Source organism: Myotis myotis, unplaced genomic scaffold (genome assembly GCF_014108235.1).
Source record: "Myotis myotis isolate mMyoMyo1 unplaced genomic scaffold, mMyoMyo1.p scaffold_m19_p_19, whole genome shotgun sequence".
Lineage (NCBI taxonomy): Eukaryota > Metazoa > Chordata > Mammalia > Chiroptera > Vespertilionidae > Myotis > Myotis myotis.
In genome coordinates this window covers 898,762-919,286 of record NW_023416323.1, presented here as the reverse complement: position 1 = coordinate 919,286, position 20,525 = coordinate 898,762, and the positions used below count along the sequence as shown (strand labels likewise).

Sequence of the window (20,525 nt, the reverse complement as noted above, 5' to 3'; positions counted from 1 at the left end):
CGTCCTTTGGGCAACAGGTCTCATCTAGACATGAATATGTGTTTTAAAAATCAAACCAGATAACTATCAATAGGAATCCTTCCTGTGATTTCTTTTCAATCAGTTATCCTGTAACTTCCTGTCCTGGTAATTAGGAGGTAGTGTGACGGCACTGGGGAGACTTAGAGAAGGAAACGAACATGGAGGATTTGATTCAGATGTGTGAGGAGAGAGGTGAGAATGTCTTGTGAGAGTTGGGCGCAGCCTATTGAGAGAGAAAAGAAAGGTGAAGTATCTCCAAGGCAAAGGGTGTGTGAGTAAGTGGTTCAGGTAAGGATGAACCAATAGTCCCAGCTGGTTAATTGTTACACTTTCTATACCAGGTGATGCCCAGACTGCCTAGTCCAGGAAGGCCAGGCAGACCTGACGCTATGGAATCTCTTCTTTCATATTTCTCACCTCCTGTTCCAAAGGAGGACAGTTCAACAAATTCCAGGGAAGTGAGATTTCCTTCCTTTGTTAAACACCTTGTCCATCCTCAGAAGACGGATACGTCTCTCCCATGAGGGGAGCTTAACATCCATTGAAGGACACTGTAGGGCCCCCATTCCCAGTGAAGTAAGTGATGTTATTCCCATTGTAACCTGAGGAAATTAGCTCAGGGAGGTTAAAACCATTGCCCTAGTTCACATAAGTAGCAGGATTGAACAGGTTCTCCAAATTCTTAATTATGACAATTTCAAAAATACCCAAAGAGAAAATACAGTTCCCCTCCCCCATATCTTCATCACCCAAATTCATCAATTAGGAAGATTTTGTACATTCACTTAAACTACCATCCCCTTTCCCTTTTTATCTTAAATGCTGAAATAATTTAAAGCAAATCCTTGATACATCATTTCACACCCTACTTACTTCAATAGGCATCTCTTAAACACAGACTGTTTTCTTTACAATACCACAAAATTATTATCACACCTAATGAAGTTAATTAGATTTTTGTGATCACTTCAGCTACTCTGTAGCTTTCCCCCCATTCCTTTTATTAATTTATTTTGTTAAGGATTTTTATGATTTATTTGAGCCAAAATGATGACATATGCCAGGAAGTCAGAGCAAGCTCTCAGATGTTCCATCCCTCCCCCTTTTTTTTATTCGTTGTCTAGTTTTTGTATGAGTATAATACTGGCCTCTCTTATTTTTTGGCCAAGGTTGTGTAGAATAATGGTCATTATTCTTTAAATGTTTGGTAGAAATCTCCAGTGAAACCATTAGAATGGTTATGGTGCCCGAGGGAATAAACATAGAATCAGACTGCTGAAGGTGAGACCCTGGTGTGACCACGTAGCAGTGCGTGTCCTTACATAGGTAAATGAAACATTTCTGTCTCTGTCTCTTCATTGTAAAATGAGGCTAATATTTAGTATGTTATGAGTAAATTAGTTAATATATGTCAAGCAATGGAAACTGTACCCAGCTCACAATAGCAGTTCATAGATGTTTGTCTCAATAGTAGATGATAGGCACATAGCCACTACAAACATGATTTTTTAAAGTATGTTTTTATTGATTTTAGAGAGAGAGGAAGGGAGAGGTAGGGAGACATGGAAACATCAAGAGAGACAAGCATTGATTGATTGCCTCCTTCATGCTCTGTACTGGGGAATCAGCCCGCAACCCAGGCATGTGCTCTGACCGGGAATCAAACCAGCAACCTCTTGGTGCATAGTTTGAAGCTCAACCATTGAGCCACATGGGCTGGGCCAAACATGATTCTTAGTAGTTGCACACCAGAAGTAATCCCTTAATATCAAGAAAAACACAAGAATGCCTCTTTAACAATCTATCCATAATTATATGTTTTAGCCAGTGTGAAGTAACAATAATTAAACAAGGTATAAGAATTAGAAAGAAACCTCATTATTTACAGATGAAATTATTATGTATGTAGAAATTCCAAAACAACCTACAGATAAGACATAGGGATTAGTAAATATAGGCCACAACATACAATGGTATTCCTATATATGAGCAAGAATTAGAATATGGGAAGTGAAAGAATCTATAAAGAAATTATAAGTATAAAACACCCAGGACGAATTCTAATTAAGAAATGTTTTCTACATAGAAAACAATAAAACTGAGGGAAATCACAGACCTAAATGAATGACAGACTTAAAAAAATATCATATCTCTCCAGATTGATCTATAGTCGCAATACAATCTCAATAAATAACCAGGAATTTGTTGTTGTTGTTAATCTTCACCTGAGGATATTTTTCCATGGATTTTTAGAGATATTGGAAGGGAGGAGTTCCCACCTTACCCCAGGCCTTCACCGCCCTATTGTCTGTGTCCATAGGTAATGCATACATGCATATAAGTTCTTTGGTTAATCTCTTCCCGTCCCCCCTGCACTTCCCTCTGAGATTCATCAGTCTGTTCCATGTTTCCATGCCTTTGGTTCTATTTTATTCATCAGTTTATTTTGTTCATTAGATTCCTTTTTAATTTATTTTGACTTTTAGATTCAATTGTCAATAGATGTTTATTCATTGCCATTTTATTGTTCAAATTTCTTCTTCTTCTTCTTCCTCCTCCTCCCCCTCCTCCTCCTCCTCCTCTGCTTAAAGAATATCCTTCAACATTTCATGTAATATTGCTTTAGTGGTGATGAACTCCTTTAGCTTTTTCTTGTCTGTGAAGCTCTTTATTTGGCCTTCAATTCTAAATTATAGCTTTACTGCAGTAATCTTGTCTGTAGACTCTTGCTTTTCGTCAGTTTGAATATTTCTTGCCATTTCCTTCCTGCCTGCAAAGTTTCTGTTGAGAAGCTGACAGTCATATGGGCACTTCCTTGTAGGTAACTAACTGCTTTTCTCTTGCTGCTTTTAAGATTCTTTCTTTGCCTTTAACCCTTGGCATTTTAATTATGATGTGTCTTTAATTATGATGGGCCTCTTTGGGTTCCTCTTGTTTGGGACTCCCTGAGCTTCCTGAACTTGTAAGTCTGTATTTCTTTCACCAGGTAGGAGACGTTTTATGTCATCATTTCTTCACATAGGTTTTCAATATCTTGCTCTCTCTCTTCTCCTTCTGGCACCCCCATAATGTGAATGTTGGTATGCTTGAAGTTATCCCAGAGGCTCCTTACGCTATCTTCATATTTTTGGATTGTTTTCTTTTGTTCTTCTGATTGGGTATTTTTGCTTCCTCATATTCCAAATTGCTGATTTGATTCTCAGAATCTTCTACTCTACTGTTGAATCCCTGTAAATTATTCTTTATTTCAGTCAATGTATGCTTAATTTCAGACTGATCCTTTTTCGTGTCTTTAAAATTCTAAGATCCTTGAAAGTCTCACTAAGTCCCTTAAAGCTCTCATTAAGTTCTTTGAGTATCCTTATAATCATTGTTTTGAACTCTGCATCTAGTTATTTGTTTGTTTCCATTTCATTTAGTTTTTTCCTGGATATTTCTTATGTTCTTCCATTTGTGATATTTCTTTGTCTCCACATTTTAGCTGCTTTCCTGTGTTTGCTTCTATATATTAGGCAGAGCTGCTATGTCTCCTGGAATTGATAGAGTTACCTTGTGTAGTAGCTGTCCTGTAGGGCTCAGTGACTCAGCCTCCCCAGTCACCTGAGTTGGGCACTCTGGGTGGGCCCCTGTGTGGGCTGTGTGCACAGTCTTGTTGCAGTTGAGCCTTGATTGCTGTTAGCATCACTTGGAGGAGTTGACCTTCAGGCCAATTGGCTGTGCAGACCAGCTGTGACTACAGTTGAAGAGCTGCTATGCAAGAGATACCCCTATGGGTCAGGACTTGCTTCAGTGGGGCTTTCGTGTTCACTGAGTCTGCCCCTTGATTATGTCACTTATGGGTATGTAGCATTGTAATCTGGTATAGTCTGAAGCTGTGCCCCGGATGCACTGGCTCTGGAGCCTCTTGGGAGGTGCAAAGTCAGCCACTGCCTGGCTCTATCTAAGCAGGAACTACAGAGCAATCTGCAGATGGCTGCTACTTGTGTTGGGCTTGGAAGTGCCCAGGTGAGGCCAAGCTGTGAAATAAGGCAGGCTACTGCTAGTGCCAGGTCTTGGTGAATCCAGCTGGTGCTTGTTTGGGATATTTTAGGAAGGTCTAAAGCCTGAGCCAGGACAGGTTATTCATATGGAAATGGTGCTTCAAACAGCTTGGTATAGCTGCAAATTGGATGGGACTCAGTCTCAGGGATTACCAGGGCTGAGCAAACAGTGTGAACCAGGCTGATGGAAACTCAGATATGGCTGCCAGTCAACTCTGCAACAGGGGAGGTCTCAGCATAGGAACAATGACCCCTGCGAGCACCTCTGTCTGGAAGAAAGCCGTCCCCGAGTTCTTTCTTCAATTCCAGACAATCCAGTTCCTCCCCTTATATCCCTGGATCCCCCTAAGCCACTGGAACTCAGAGGGAGTGGGACCATGTATGTTTGTGTATTGGCCCTTTAAGGGGAACTGTATGGAATCATACAATATGTGGTCTTTTATGACTGGCGTCTTTAATTTGGTGTAATGTTTTCAACATTTTGTAGCCTGTATCATTACTTCATTCCTTTTTTAAAAAATCCTCACCCAAGAATATGTTTGTTGATTTTTTTAGAGAGAGCAAGGGAGAAAGAAACATCAGTGAGAGAGAGAAACATATATCTATTGCCTCTCGTATGTGCCCCAACTGGGGATTGAATTGGCAGCCTACTAGGTAGGTGCCCTGACCAGGAATCGAACCTGCCACCCTTGGTGTGCAGGGCCACACTGTAACAACTGAGCCATACCAGCCATAGGGAGAATCCTGTATTTTAAAAAAAATATATCTTTATTGACTTCAGGGAGGAAGGGAGAGGGAGAGAGAGATAGAAACATCAATGATGAGAGAGAATCACTGATCGGCTTCCTCCCACATGTCCCCCACTGGGTATTAAGCCCACAACCCGGGCATGCGCCCTCGACCAGAATTAAACCTGGGACCCTTCAGTCCGCAAGCCGACACTCTATCCACTGAACCAAACCAGCCAGGGCAATCCTGTATTTTTTAATGTATTTTTGTTCAAAGAGGACAGGGCTAAGAAGTTTGTGCTCTACTCGGTAATCGTGTGAAATATAATCCAAGCATTGTGAGCAACAGCTGAGCCTCCGCTCTGATAAGGCAATGACGTGCCAATCCTTCCCGAGGGTTCTGGGAGGTGTAGTCGAAGAGCTCTGTGGAGTTGGTGAACTTCCACTGCAGGGGGGGCGGGTTGTGACAAATATCGCTCCGGGAATTCTAAAAGTGTAATCCAAGAATTGTGGACAGAATCACTTCTGCTCCAGGGAAGTAAGGGGGTGGCATTCACCCTTATGAGGAAGTTGAGTCAGGCACAGGACAGCATTGCTTTTTTGTTTGGCACAGGACCAGCTGCCTCACGTCCTTGGCCTTCTGGAAGAGAATCTGTAGCCAGTGGCAGAGGCTGGGTTTGGGCCCCCCTGGTCGGCGGGTTGAGGGTCTCCAGTGTTCTGTGCTCTCTGTCCCTATTCCTGGACTGACCAGACAGCTGTCACCTCCTAGGGCTATAAGATTGGGCAAGTAACAAGCTGTCTGTGCCTCAGATTCCTTTTTTTGTATAATCAGGGGAATACAAAGCAGGCCCGAAAAAAAAAAAAAGTACTTGCCTAATAGAGTTGTTTGGATATTTAAATGAGATAGTCACAGATAAAAGGTTTAAAACAAGTGGTAAAGATGGGTTTATTTTACTTATTTTATTTTTTTTAATATATTTTATTGATTTTTTTACAGAGAGGAAGGGAGAGAGATAGAGAGCTAGAAACATCGATGAGAGAGAAACATCGATCAGCTGCCTCCTGCACATCCCCCACTGGGGATATGCCCGCAACCCAGGTACATGCCCTTGACCGGAATCGAACCCGGGACCCTTCAGTCCGCAGGCCGACGCTCCATCCACTGAGCCAAACCGGTTTCGGCTTATTTATTTTTTTAAATATGTTTTTATTGATTTTTGAGAGAGGAAGGGAGAGGGAGAGAGGGATAGAAACATGGATGAGAGAGAGAATCATTGATCGGCTACCTCCTGCATGCCCCACACTGGGGATCGAGCCCACAACCCAGGCACGTGCCCTGACCAGGAATTGAACTGCAATCTCCTGGTTCATAGGTCGACACTCAACCACTGAGCCATGCCAACCAGGCAAGATGGGTTTATTTTAATTAATCTGTTTTAATTTCCTGAGAAATGCCCTAAAAGTTTGTATGAGCCCAGGAAGGGATCAGAATTCCACCCACAATGCTACTGGCCTTTCCCCGCCTAATCCCTGGAGGAATCTGGGCTCATCTTGGCTTCCTTCTGCTCTCTTCCTCTCCCTCTCCATTCTCCTCTTTAAGAAGTGGGTGTGGGAAGTGTGTGTCATTCCAGGGTAGTGTATGGTGATGTCCTCTGTGATCCATGCAGAAGGGAACCACAACTCTAATTTCTCCCAGCCTCCTTTGCTCCCCCAGCTCTGACTTCTTGCAGAGGGCTGCAGTAAGGAGGAGGGAATGAGTCTTTGGCTACTATCATCAAGACCTTGCCTGGGTAGGATTTACCACCTTTCCTGCCATGTAATCTCTCTTTTCAGGGGAGAAGAAATTGCCTTTTTCTGCCAAGGACCATTTGGATATCCTATATAATAAAGATGTAATATGCAAATTGACCATCACACCCTCGCACAAGATGGCTGCCCCCATGTGGTCAAAGATGGCCACCACAAGATGGCCGGCAGGGGAGGGCAGTTGTGGGTGATCAGGCCAGCAGGGGAGGGCAGTTGGGAGGAACCAGACCTGCAGAGGAGGGCAGTTGGGGGCAACCAGGCCTGCAGGGGAGGGCGGTTGGAGGCGACCAGGCCTGCAGGGGAGGGCAGTTGGGGGCGACCAGGCCTGCAGGGGAGGGCAGTTGGGGGCGACCAGGCCTGCAGGGGAGGGCAGTTGGGGGCGACCAGGCCTGCAGGGAGGGTAATTGGGGGGACCAGACCTACAGGGTAGGGCAGTTGGGGGCAACCAGGCCTCCAGGGGAGGGAAGTTAGGGGTGACCAGGCCTGCAGGAGAGGGCAGTTGGGGGCGACTGGGCCAGCAGGGGAGGGCAGTTTGGGGCAATCGGGTTGGCCGGGGAGCAGTTAGGCGTCGATCAGGCCAGCAGGGGAGTGGTTAGGGCAGGGGTGGGCAAACTTTTGACTCGAGGGCCACAATGGGTTCTTAAACTGGACCGGAGGGCTGGAACAAAAGCATGGATGGAGTGTTTGGATGAACTAATATAAATTCAAAGTAAACATCATTGCATAAAAGGGTACGGTCTTTTTTTTTTTTAGTTTTATTCATTTCAAACGGGCTGGATCTGGCCCATGGGCTGTAGTTTGCCCACGGCTGGGTTAGGGGGTGATCAAGCTGGCAGGCAGAAACGGTTAGGGGCAATCAGGCAGGCAGGCAGGTGAACAGTTGGGAGCCAGCAGTCACGGATTATGAGAGGGATCCCAGATTGGAGAGGGTACAGGCTGGGCTGAGGGACACACCTCCCCACAGTGCACGAGTTTCATGCACTGGGCCTCTAGTCTATATGATAAAAGCCTAAGTGACCATTAAAGCAAAACAACCAGAACGACCGGTTGCTATGATGTGCATTAACCATCAGGGGGCAGATGCTCAATGCAGGAGCTGCCCCCTGGTGGTCAGTGCGTTCCCACACGGGGAGCGCCACTCAGCCAGAAGCTGGGCTCACGGCTGGCGAGCGCAGCAGCCGTGGCGGGAGCCCCTCCTGCCTCCACAGCAGCACTAAGGAGCAGCAAGCCGAGCAGTAAGGAGCAGCGAACAGGCAGGCGGTAAGGAGCGAGGGGTCCCAGACTGCAAGAGGGATGTCTGACTGCTGGCTTAGGCCCGCTCCCAGACCTAAGCCAGCAGGTGGACTTCCCCCGAGGGGTCCTGGACTGCAAGAGGGCACAGGCCAGGCTGAGGGACCCCTCCCCAAGTGCACAAATTTCATGCACTGGGCCTCTAGTTTATAATATTATTCAAGGGCCATACAAAATTATCAACTTAAAAATTAGCCTGCTATATTTGGTCAAATATTTACTTAAGTCATCCCTAGTGCCTTGGCAGGGCCAGACCAGTGATTTTGTGGACTTATTCAGCCTGTGAGCAGATGTTGCCCACCCCACTGCTACGTGTTCAAAAGTTTGTTGAATAAATGTGGGAGTGGGTGGGAGGAATACTTGGGCATAATAATGATAGTTAATATGTAGTGCTAAGTAGTACTATTTGACGGGCTTTCTAGAAATCATTTAATCCTCATAATAGCCTAATGAAGTTATTTACTCATTTAAAGAGGAGGAAATTGAGACGCAGAGCAAAAGTTCCCTAACCGAGGTCATCCAACTACTAAGAAGCTGAGTTGAGAACTGAACCGAGCTATTCTCAGTCTCTACCCTTATTCCTTAATCTGTTTGTTGTCAGGTTTGGAAGGAATAGTTTGTTAAGGACTATGAAAGCTATGCTAATAAGCTTTTAAAATAAATATTTTTTTTTATTGATTTCAGAGAGGAACGGAGAGGGAGAGAGAGATAGAAACATCAATGATGAGAGAGAATCATTGATCGGCTGCCTTCTGCACAGCCCCTACTGGGGATAGAGCCTGCAACCCGGGCATGTGCCCTGATGGGGCATTGAACAATGAACTCCTGGTTCATAGGTCGATGCTCAACCAGTGAGCCACACCAGTTGGGCTGTTAACACCTTGCTGACCAGTCATGAGTTAACTCTTCTTTCCACTCACATTACTTACAACATTAATGTAAGTAATTTTAAAGTCTGAAAGCAATGTAGAGTTTTAAAAGAGCGCTCTAGACTGTGTTCTTAGTTATCTTTGTTTAGGCTCAGATTAGAAGAAGTGCGAGATACAAGCCACTTCACTGCTCAGCACTTATTTCGGCCATTCCTAGTTTTTCTTTCTGTTGTGCATGTCTTTTCTTCAACTTGTCAGTCAGTATTTCCAGAGACGTGACGAGCAATATATCTAATTCTTTCCATCCATCTTCTATTCTGGCAAACGTTTTTTAAAAAGACCTGTCCTGACAGAGAAGAATGAGCGAATTATGTGCAGACACTTTGTCTGATTGGCCGAGTGACTTTGGTAGTCAGCTGGAAGACAGTATTTTGTCGGAAGACAGTAATGACATTAAACCATCATGAAGGCAAAAGAGAAATGTGATAGTATCTGACAGTGCAAGTGATTCTGAAGAAGGCTTGGCAGAAAAAGACATTTTGCCAGCCTTGGAGGATTATACAAATATTTCAGGCATATCTTCAGGTTGAAGGCCCAAAGTATAAGTGAAGTAACCAATTTATTTTTCGATAAGGATTTTTTAAAAAATATATATTTTATTGATTTTTTACAGAGAGGAAGAGAGAGAGAGAGAGAGTTAGAAACATCGATGAGAGAGAAACATCAATCAGCTGCCTCCTGCACATCTCCCACTGGGGATGTGCCAGCAACCCTGGTACATGCCCTTGACCGGAATCGAACCTGGGACCCTTCAGTCTGCAGGCCGACGCTCTATCCATTGAGCCAAACCGGTTTTGGCGATAAGGATTTTTTTTATCTCCTTACTTTTCAAACCAATTTATAGCATCACCAAATGGAAAAATACCACGAAACCTCTGCTAAAACTTCACCATGGACGGATGTCACTTACATGGTTATATAGAAGTTTCTTGGTTTAACTATATTGATGGAACTAACGAAGAAGCCAGAATGGAAAGACTGCCAATCCTTTACTCGAATCACCCATGTTTCCAAAAACTGAGACTGAAAAGAGGTTCAAGCAAATACATTCTTTCACCTGAAAGATAATTCAGGAACAACATGTAACATAGATCATCAGACCTCTTTTGTATTACTTTACCTCGAAATTTAAATCTCTATATATACATCAAAGCAGCAGCTATCACTCGATGAAGCAATGATTCCATGGAGAGGATGCATCAGATTCAAGATGTATAATCTGGCAAAAATAATAAAATATGGTATTTTAGTAAAGATGCTTTGTGAAAGTGAGAGTGGCTATGTTTGCAACTTCAAGATATATAAGGGGTGGCCAAAACCGGTTTGGCTCAGTGGATAGAGCGTCGGCCTGCGGACTGAAGGGTCCCGGGTTCGATTCCGGTCAAGGGTATGTACCTGGGTTGCGGGCACATCCCCAGTAGGAGATGTGCAGGAGGCAGCTGATCGATGTTTCTCTCTCATCGATGTTTCTAGCTCTCTTTCTCCCTTCCTGTCTGTAAAAAATCAATAAAATATATTTTTTTTAAAAAAAGATATATACGGGGTGAAGGCAAAAAGTTACAACAGACTATATTATCTGTCTTAGGGCCTTTTCTTGGTTCTTGGTGTTAGGTTAGGTGGCACTTGGCATCCTAGTTACCAAGATATTACTAGCGTTCCTACAGCTGAACTATTACTGAAGAACAAAACACTGGTCTGTGGAACAATAGGGGAGAACCGTGGGTTGCCAAACTATGAAAAGAAAAGTAGCTGGCTGCACGGGCGAGGTCTGGCTTGAAATAGCTGGTCAGCAAGGTGTGAATAAGCTTTTAAAGGCATCTTTCATTATTTAATTGTATTTTATTTCAAGTAATACTTAGTTGATATTTTGATTATTGAGACTATATGAAATTTGAAGAAATTTTGAATTATTTATATTCCCAGGATATGAATTTTAATATGGTTCCCCCCCCCCCCGGTTTTTATGTTTATTTACCTACATTTTACAAAACAGGTGTCATGCCCAGCTGGTGTCACTTGGACCTATGAACCAAGAGGTCACATGTGCGGGCTCAATCCCCAGTAGCGGGCATGCAGGAGGCAGCCGATCAATGACACTCATTGATGTTTCTATTTCTCCCTCTCCTTTCCTCTCTGAAATCAATAAAAATACATGTATTTTTAAAAGATGTCATATTTCCCCCCCTCTTTTTCTTTTTCACTTTGGAAATTTACTAGTATGGTCAAATGCTCTAAGAATAGGATAACATTCCATAGAACCATCACCAAGCTTTTACCCTCGTCAATATTTGCTAATCTTGTTGGAGCTAAACCTCCATCTCGCCCTCACCTCCGTCAAGTTTGCAGAAAAAACTTTTTTTCGAGAAAAAAAAGGAGAAGGTGACCACGCCCACCTAACAGTATAGAATTCAGACTGATTTTCCTAAAGAGAGTTGTGACTACCCAAATACTGCGCCAAAGAACAAAGGCAGCTCGGCGGAAAGGGCTGCCCGCAGGAGACTGGGAAGTGTAGTCCACAGGGTGAGGCCCTCGCACTCCCGAACAGCCGCCTTTAAAGCATGCATACACAATACAATACAGCTCTCTATGTTTGGAAGCATTTCGGCTCCAGGAAAGCGGGGTCATGGAATTCGTTCTGGATCCGTAAACTGTGAAATACAACCCAGACTCTTGGTATAGCAGCCGGCACGTTAGCCCTTGGAAGGCGACGAAATGGCCTGGGAATTCTGGGAAGTGTAGTCTGGGAACAGTGTAGTTGGATAATTTCCGCTCCAGGAGGCTGAGGCTGAGTTCCTGCTCCCATCGGGAATTCTGGGAAGCGTAGTCCAGGAGGTCTCTGCAGGCAGAGTCACTTCCGTCCCAGGTACTCGAGGCCGCGGCCTTCATTCCTCTCGGAAAGGTGAGCCGTCACCTCCCCGGGGGCCTCTCCCCGCGCCCACACTGTCCTTCCTTCGCGTTGCCGCGGGCCAGTGGCGAGCAGGCCGTCCGCCCGGAGGAAGAGTGCCCGCCTGCGGGGAAGGGCGGGCTGGTGGTCCCTTTGAATGAGCCTGCGGGACTGTGGGCGGTTCGCGCATCCCCGCTTCAGGCCCAGCCCGGTCGCTCGGCGCTGGGATGCAGGGCCTCCGGGGTTCGGTACTTTCCCAAAGTGGTTCTCAACCTTCTGGCCCTTTAAATACAGCTCCTCATGTTGTGACCCAACCATAACATTATTTTCGTTGCTACTTCATCACTGTCATGTTGCTACTGTTATGAATCGTCATGTCAATATCTGATACGCAGGATGGTCTTAGGCGACCCCTGTGACAGGGTCGTTCCACCGCCAAAGGGGTCGCGACCCACAGGTTGAGAACCGTTGCGCCAAACGGTTTCCCGGCCACCGACCGGCGCTGCCGCTTCCCAGCGAAATAATGTTGGGAGAGCATCGTCATGTCTCTGACTGCGTTTCCTCTTTAAGTCGGGGTGAGCGCGTCCACTTATTATTAAAGGTATTCTGAGAGTTAAACGAGGGTGTGGAAGGGAAAGACCGAAAGCCCGTCCTCTGGGACAGATGCGCCTGTGGCTGCGGGAGAAGCGCCGAGTCCCCTGGAAGCTCGTGTGAACCCGGGCGGGGCGGCGCTCCGGGCCCCGCTCTGATCTCGGGAGGACGCGGGCCGAACCCGGATTTCCAACGGCGCTTTTCGCTTTAATCCTTGGCGGGCGGCACGCCTGGCTGTGGTCCGGGGTGGCCCTGCCCCTGTGCCGGGAGCTGATGAAGTGCCCGTTTCCCTCCGCCGCTTTGCGTCCAGCCTGGCCCGCTCCAAAGGCTGCAGGCGGGAGGCAGGAGCCTCAAGGAGGGGGACTGAGCGCGCTTCTTCCTTTTCTCTCTCAGGGGAGAAGACTTGCCTTCACTTTCGGCTCCAGGATGCCATGCTATTTGTTGAATACTGCGGGAAGGGATGGGGAGTACTTGGCACGAGTAATAACGATAATGTTTAAGCATTGAGTGCAAGATATTATTCTAGGAGTTAATATATTTTTATTGATTTCAGAGAGGAAGGGAGAGGGAGAGAGAAACATCAATGATGAGAGAGAATCATGAATCAGCTGCCTGCCTCCCACACGCCCCCTCTGGGGATGGAGTCTGCAGCCCGGGCATGTGCCCTTGACGGGAATCGAACCCGGGACCCTTCAGTCCGCAGGCCGACGCTCTATCCACTGAGCCAAACCGGCCAGGGCTATGCTAGGCGTTTTATATGAATTAACATTTCATCCTCACAAGAGCCCAGTGGGGGTCAGGGTGCTGCTGTTCTTCTGTGAAAGATGAGGAAACGGAGACACTGGAGCATAAGGTGTTTGTCCTAAACCACACGGTGAGACGGGGCTGGGATTTGAATTGAGGCCGTTTGCATCCATTGTCTTCGCTCTTAGCGTGTTTAGTATCTGCTTGAGAAGGCGTGTGTTGGATTTTTGTAGAGGGCCATGAAAGCTGTGTCCGTGAGCTTTGAGTGTTTGATGAGATTTTTTTTTTGTTATCTGCAACTTAATTGTACTTCATTGGAAATAATATTTATAGTTCAAATTCTGATTATAGAAATGATTGCACATTCTAAAGCAGTGGTTCTCAACCTTCCTAATGCCGCGACCCTTTAATACAGTTCCTCATGTTGTGGTGACCCCCAACCATAAAATTATTTTCGTTGCTACTTCATCACTGTAATGTTGCTACTGTTATGAACCGTAATGTAAATATCTGATATGCTGTATGTGTTTTGCGATGGTCGCGACCCACAGGTTGAGAATCTAAAGAATTAAGAGAACAGACAAAGGATAAAGAAAAAGACTTAATTATTCAGGACCACAGGATACAGAGATAATAGTAATCCTTTAACGTTTTCCTGTTCCATAGATTTATTTTTGGATTTTTACCTAAGTTTTACAAAATAGTTATCATAGGTTTTAAGTTCCCTTTAAGTTTTTACTATGGAAATTTATAATCATAGCCAAATGTAATAATAGAATGATGAACCCCTGTGGGGCCATCACCCAAATTCAACCCTTGTTAACATGTCAGTCTTGCATCAACCCCTCCCCTCCACATTTTCATGTATTTTAAAGCAATCCCCAACGTTGAGTGAGTATGGTAGTGATTGATTTATTGCCATAATTGTTAAAAATGGATTATCATACCTTGTTTCTATTCAAGACCAAGAAAAAGGGTTTGCAGTTAGAGCAGGTACTCAAGGCAGCTGGCATGAGGGGTTTGCAGTTCAGTTTCTGAAACTGGAATTAAGTGGCAAAGCAGAATAGAAATGACCCTTGGAGATGTTCCTTAATCTCCCATAATATTAATGAGCTATGGGATTCACCAGCTATTTCAGAGAATTAAAAGGTTCATGAGCAATTATTTTGATGATTTAAAACCAATTTCATCAGAACCACATTGGTAGAAATGAGAACAGCTAACAGTAACATTGTGTTTAATGAGTGAGGCAGTGTTTCCAAAGGTTTACAGATATTAATTTACTTCTCAGAAAAACCTGATCTTGCCTTCATTCTACAGGTGAAAAAAAGGGTGTTATTTTTAAAAAAACAAGTATCGTATAGTAAAATTGACTCTTTTTTGTTTTATATAAAAATTCTATTAATTTTAACACAGTTGCAGATTTATGTAGTTACCACCAGCATCGCATACATAACAGTTCCATAACCCCTCACAACTTCCCTCCTATTGTTCCTTTATAATCACCCCTCGCCACCCTGTAACCAACCACCAGCAACCCTATAATAGAGTTTTGTCTTTTTGAGAATGTCTTGTAAATGGACTTATGTCAGACCGAACCTTTTTTTTTTTTAAAGGAAACAGCACCCAGTTTTTGTCAATCACATTCTTTAAAAACTTTTTAAAATATATTATTAATTTTTTTAGAGCGAAGGGAAGGGAGAGGGATAGAGAGATAGAAACACCGATCGGCTGCCTCCTGCACACCTCCCCTGGGGCTCAACCCCACCACCTGGACATGGGCCCTGACCAGGAATCAATCTGGTAACCTCTTGGTTCATGGGTCGCCACTCAGTCACTGAGTCACACCAGCTGGGCAGAACCATTTTTTTTTTAATGTTTTTTTTTTATTGATTTCAGAGGAAGGAGAGAGAAACATGGATTCGCTGCCTCCTGCACGCCTCCTACTGGGGATCAAACCCATAACCTGGGCATGGGCCCTGATCTGGAATTGAACTGGCGACCTTCTGATTCATGGGACGATGCTCAACCAACTGAGCCACACTGGCCAGGCCAGGTAGAACCTTTTGAGGTTGCATTCTTTTTTTCCTGGTGAGTTGTTTTATTTATTTTTTAATTAAATCTTTATTGTTGAAAGTATTATATATGTCCTCTTTTTCCCCCCATTGACCCCTTCAAACTCATTCCTACCCCACCCTATTGTTTGTGTCCATGGGTGTATACAAGTTCTTTGGTTGATCTCTTCCCACCCACCCTCCCCTACCTTCCCTCTGAGGTTCAATAGTCTGTTCATGCTTCTATGACTCTGAATCTATTTTTGATCATCAGTTTATTTGGTTCATTAGATTCCATTTATGAGTGAGATCATGTGATACTTGTCTTTCTCTGACTGGCTTATTTCTCTTAGCATAATACTCTCCAGGTCCCTCCATGCTGTCTCAAAGGTTAAGAGATCCTTCTTTTTTACTGTTGCATAGTATTCCATGGTGTAAATGCACCACAGCTTTTTTATCCACTCATCTACTGATGGGCACTTGAGCTGTTTCCAGATCTTAGCTTTTGTAAATTGTGCTGCTATGAACATAGGGGTGCATACATTCTCTCTGATTGGTGCTTCGGGTTTCTTAGGATATATTCCTAGAAGTGGGATCACTGGGTCAAATGGCAGTTCCATATTGAATTTTTTGAGGAAACTCCATTCTGTTTTCCATAATGGCTGCACCAGTCTGCATTCCCACCAGCAGTGCACTAGGGTTCCCTTTTCTCCACAGTTGAGGCTGCATTCTTTCAGTAGAATGTCTTTGAAATTCATCCAAGTTGTATGTATTAGTACCTCATTTATTTTTATTACTGGTTAATAGAGTAATTACTAGAGACCCAGTGCACGAAATTCGTGCACTGGGGGTGGGGGTGGGGTCCCCCTTAGCCCGGCCTGAGCCCTCTTGCAGTCTGGGAGCCCTTGGGGGTTGTCTGACTGATGGGGAGCAGGCCTAAGCCAGCAGTCAGACATCCTTAGCGCTGCCACAGAGGCTCCCACCACCGCCACTGCACTCGCCAGCCGTGAGCCCAGCTTCTGGCTGAGCAGAGCTCCCCCTGTGGGAGCACAATGACCACCAGGGGCAGCTCCTGTGTTGAGCGTCTCCCCCTGATGGTCAAATGCACGTCATAGAGACTAGTCATTCTGCCGTTCGGTCGATTTGCATATTAGCCTTTTATTATATAGGATTATTATGTAAGATGGACATACAATAGTTTATCCATTCCCCCTTTGAAGACTATTTGCATTGTAACCACTTTTTGGCAGTTATGAATAGGCTGCTGTAAACATATGTGTACAAGTTTTTGTGCTTATTTCCCCAAAATACATAATCAGGAATGGGATTGCTGGGTAATATGGAAAGTGTATGTTTAACTTTATAAGAACCAGCCAACCGTGTAATGACTTTTGAGAGTTCCAGTTGCTCCACATCTTTGTCAGCAGTTATTGTCTTTTTTAATTTTAGACATTCTAATAGGTGTGTATTGGTATTTCATTATAATGTCCATTTCCCTAATGATTAGTGATGTCCATTAGATATATTTTCTCTTCAGCTTTTTTGCCGATATTCCTAGCTGTAAAAACTGTCCCAATCTCTCGGGTTGTTGTGAGGATTAAATGAGGCAATTCCTCTAAAGCACAGGATTTGGCTCTTGACTTCTCACCACCTTTCTGCTTCCTCATTTGCCCCAGGTGCCTCTGACCCGCATTCTGTTGGCATGCTCTGATTAGCTCTTAGTAGCTAGTACAGCTCTGTCATCCTCCAGGGCTAAGACCAAGCCACATTTTCTCCATTGAGCCCATTCCAGCCCCCTCCCTTATCCAGTCTGGGTTTGAGGGCCCTTCCATGTTCTCCTAAGGACCCTACTTAAACTCTCCTCTGTCATCTCTCAGTGTGTGGGATAATTGCTAATTATCTAATTGTTCTCTCACCCTAGGCTCTGAGCAAATAAAGATCTGGGATTTATAGCCCTTTTAGAAGGTGATCCATAAATGTTGGGTAAGTGAAAGAAAACAACTCTCTCATTGCTAATTATGTGGCCAAGTTAATACTTAGTAGTTATGCATACATTTTGTGGCTTCTATAGGAGGGCCTTGTGGGCAGGGACTGGGAGGGGGTGGGTACTCTACTAGAGAAGCAGAAAGCCTCCTACAGTGGGGCTAAAAGGCTCTGCCTTGCCTGGCCAGCGTGGCTCAGTAGTTGAGTGACGACCTACGAACCAGGAGGTCACGGTTCGATTCCCAGTCAGGACACATGCCCGGGTTGCGGGTTTGATCCCCAGTGTGGGGCATGCAGGATTCTCTCTCATTATTGATGTTTCTCTCTCTCCCTCTCCCTCTTCTCTGAAATCAATAAAAAATAAAAATAATAAAAATAAATAAAAGGCTCTGCCTTATTCGTAGCCCATTTTTTTAGTTCTCTGTTTTTCACAGATGACCTTGTCATTATTGCCTGGGAACAGTAAATAAGGTAAACAATAGTAAATATCTGTTGAGAACAGTGAATTATTTTGAGGAAGAACCCAAGAAATTTATCTCCTGGTTTCCAAGTCCTTCCATGAGTTGTGCGCTGAGCCAGCACTTTTCAGAGATGAGAAATATAGTAGCATCATGGGCTTTTTAAATCTTTCATGATATCCTTGTGGGAAGAGGGTGTGCTATTTGAGCCTCCTCCCACTTTAGGAAGTATATTCACCCGCCATTAAACCTTTCAAAGGATGGTCTTAGTGTTTAAACATATGTTATTACTCAGGCCACAAACCAGATTATTAAGTAAGAAGCCGTAATCACTGCCACCTAGATGTCTTACAAGAACAATTGCAAGGACAGTTTTATGATGTAGAGTAGTATCTGCTTTTCTGCAGCTACAAGATAACAGGAAACGTTGGCATGTTTTCCACTCGTCATGCATATATTCCTAACAACAATCATAATGTCGGTGCTACTGTCCTAATGTTGTGGATCACAGACATGAAGCATAGAGAGGCTTATTAATTTAGCCATGTATTTAAATATCTATAACAGTGTCAATATATAGTATATGTACAGCCAATATATAACAATGTCAGATCTTAAAAGGAATTGTCAACAGAGTCCACTTTTTTTGTTGTTGTTAACCCTCACTGGAGGATATTTTTCCCATTAATTTTAGAGAGAGTGAAAGGCAGAGGGCTGGGGAGAGGGGAGAGAGAAACATCCATGTGAGAGAGCCACATCAAGTGGTTGTCTCCTGCACGTGCCCCAACCGGGGAGGGGAACCAGCAACCCAGGTACTTGCCCTTGATCAGAATCGAACCCGAGACCCTTAAGTTCTTGGGCTGACACTCTAACCATTGGGAAATGCTGGCTTAGGGCAATAGAGTCCACTTTTAATTTTTTTATTAATATATTTTTATTGACTTCAGAGAGGAAGGGAGAGGGAGAGAGAGAGAGGGAGAGAGAGAGAGAGAGAGAGAGAGAGAGAGAGAGAGAGAGAGAGAGAGAAACATCGACATCAATGATGAGAGAGAATCATTGATTGGCTGCCTCCTGCGTGCCCGCCCCTGGGGATCAAGCTCACAACCTGGGCAGGTGCCCTGACCGGAATAGAATCGTGACTTCCTGGTCTGCAGGTTGACACTTTACCACTGAGCCACACCGGCCAGGCCAGAGTCCACTTTTAACCAGTACATTCCTCCACTTCTCCTTTCCCACATTTCTCAGGATCAGGAAGAATACCTCCGGAGCCACAAGTTGTGTGAGGAGTTCTGGGTACGGCGTGGAGGCTGTCTCATGCACTCAGGCGTCCTTCCGAATAGCCTAATGGTAGCTGGAATCCAGCACACACTCTGCCTGCTAAGGTGTATGTGGCAGCGTCTGCCTGGGGGAAGAGTTTCCCTAGGAAAAGAAGGAGAAAATGACCAAGTTCCAGGTGAGTGGCATTTTTATTTGTCACTTAACATGTTATTTCATTTCTCAGTATGTGTATACCTTTTTTCTCTTCCTCGACCAGTATAAGGAATGACACTAGACACTTAATACCATTTGTAAGGCATGCTTTTTCTTTCATTTGAAATTTTTTTCTTTTAGTTTTTTTATTTATTTTTATTTATTTATTTATTTATTTTTTTAATTTTTTTATTTTTTTTTAAATCATTTTATTTCACAAATAATAGCATAAAAGAGGCTAGAAATTTTTTTTAAAAAAGAAAAACCAACAAGCTATTACCCTGCTTACAAATCATCTTTTTCTCCCTCCCCACCCCCCATGGTCATTTTTTATGTGCATTCATAACTGTACTTGAAATAATAGATACAATTTTGAATTGGTTTTTATTTTCAGTTAAAATTATAGCACGTAGTTTTTGTTACCTAGTATTACTTCAATGAATGTTCTACCCCCCGCTCTTTAACTATTTCCCATTCACAAATTTTTAAGTTCTCGAGGATTCTTGCAGTTTTGCACAGCAATATCAGTTTTCTACATATAATGTTCGCTAAAAAAATAATTCTGAGTTCTGAGAGAATTCTAATATAATTTGTCCTTCGTTCCAGGGACTTAAAACTAAAAACCATGTGTTTTTTTTGTCTCTGAGGTAGTTTGTAAAAAGAATACTTAAAAATGGTTTTGTCTCACAGGATCATACTGAATGAAGCTGAACTCAGAAAAAAATAGTGTTAGATGTTTTCATACAAAAAGAGCTAGCTAGATCCTTTCCGCCCAGGACCTGAGGCCCTATGTGTACGTCTGCTTGCATGCCTTAATGTGTTTCATCATTCATATACTAGTTTATTTTATTTGAGTAATATAGGTTCTTAATTTAAAAACTTTAGTCATGCTAGAGGATGTAGGTACTTTCCACCTACACTTTACTCACTGCTTTGACGGGGACTTAGAGTCGTCTGTACTATTATCATGAACATAGAGGTGCATGTATGTTCAGGTCCTCCTCAGGTTCTTACAGAAGACAAGCATCCGGCCCACTCCAAAGCCGTTCTCCTGTGGATCAAGAACATCAGACATACTAATTGGTGAAAAGAGAAGCAGAAACTTTTAAAACCATCCACAGTTCTCATTCAGAGACCAAGACCTGAATTTGTGATGTTTGGAGCTCCAGCCAGAAATGCAGAATTGAACAGGTCTCTATTGAAAAAATTTAACTTTCCTTCCCTGGCCAGGTGGCTCATTTATTTGGAGCGTCATCTGACACACCAAAAGGTTGCGGGTTTGATTCCCGGTCAGGGCACATAGGAAGGCAACCGATTGCTGTTTCTCATATCGATGTTTCTTTCTCCCTGTCTCTCCGTTCCACTCTCCAAAAATCAATAAAAACACCCTTGAGTGAAAATTAAAGAAAACAAATCTTTAACTTTCCCTATAGCAAAAAGTTACAAGACAAATAGCAAAGTAAAATGAAAAATATTTATAGCAAACATGGACAAAAAGGCCTTAATGTCCCCCAAATTAGCATTATT

At 43.8% G+C, this 20,525-nt stretch overlaps 1 protein-coding gene across 4 annotated transcripts in view; it reads left to right on the top strand.

Annotated features, from left to right (window-relative positions):
• The first annotated feature begins 11,642 nt into the window (after positions 1-11,642).
• ZNF112 (zinc finger protein 112) overlaps positions 11,643-20,525 on the top strand; it is a 31,165-nt gene continuing 22,282 nt past the window's right edge. The window contains exons 1-4 of one of the 4 annotated variants that reach the window (XM_036346457.1): positions 11,645-11,713; positions 17,009-17,070; positions 18,774-18,981; positions 19,994-20,189. Coding sequence is in view for 3 of the 4 variants with exons in the window: in XM_036346458.1 (XP_036202351.1) it covers positions 18,967-18,981 (15 nt within the window). In the remaining variant the exon portion in view is untranslated. Of the gene's footprint in view, positions 11,714-15,062; positions 15,125-17,008; positions 17,071-18,773; positions 18,982-19,993; positions 20,190-20,525 lie in introns of those variants that run through there. The other 3 variants (XM_036346458.1, XM_036346455.1, XM_036346456.1) reach the window with 3 other exon arrangements.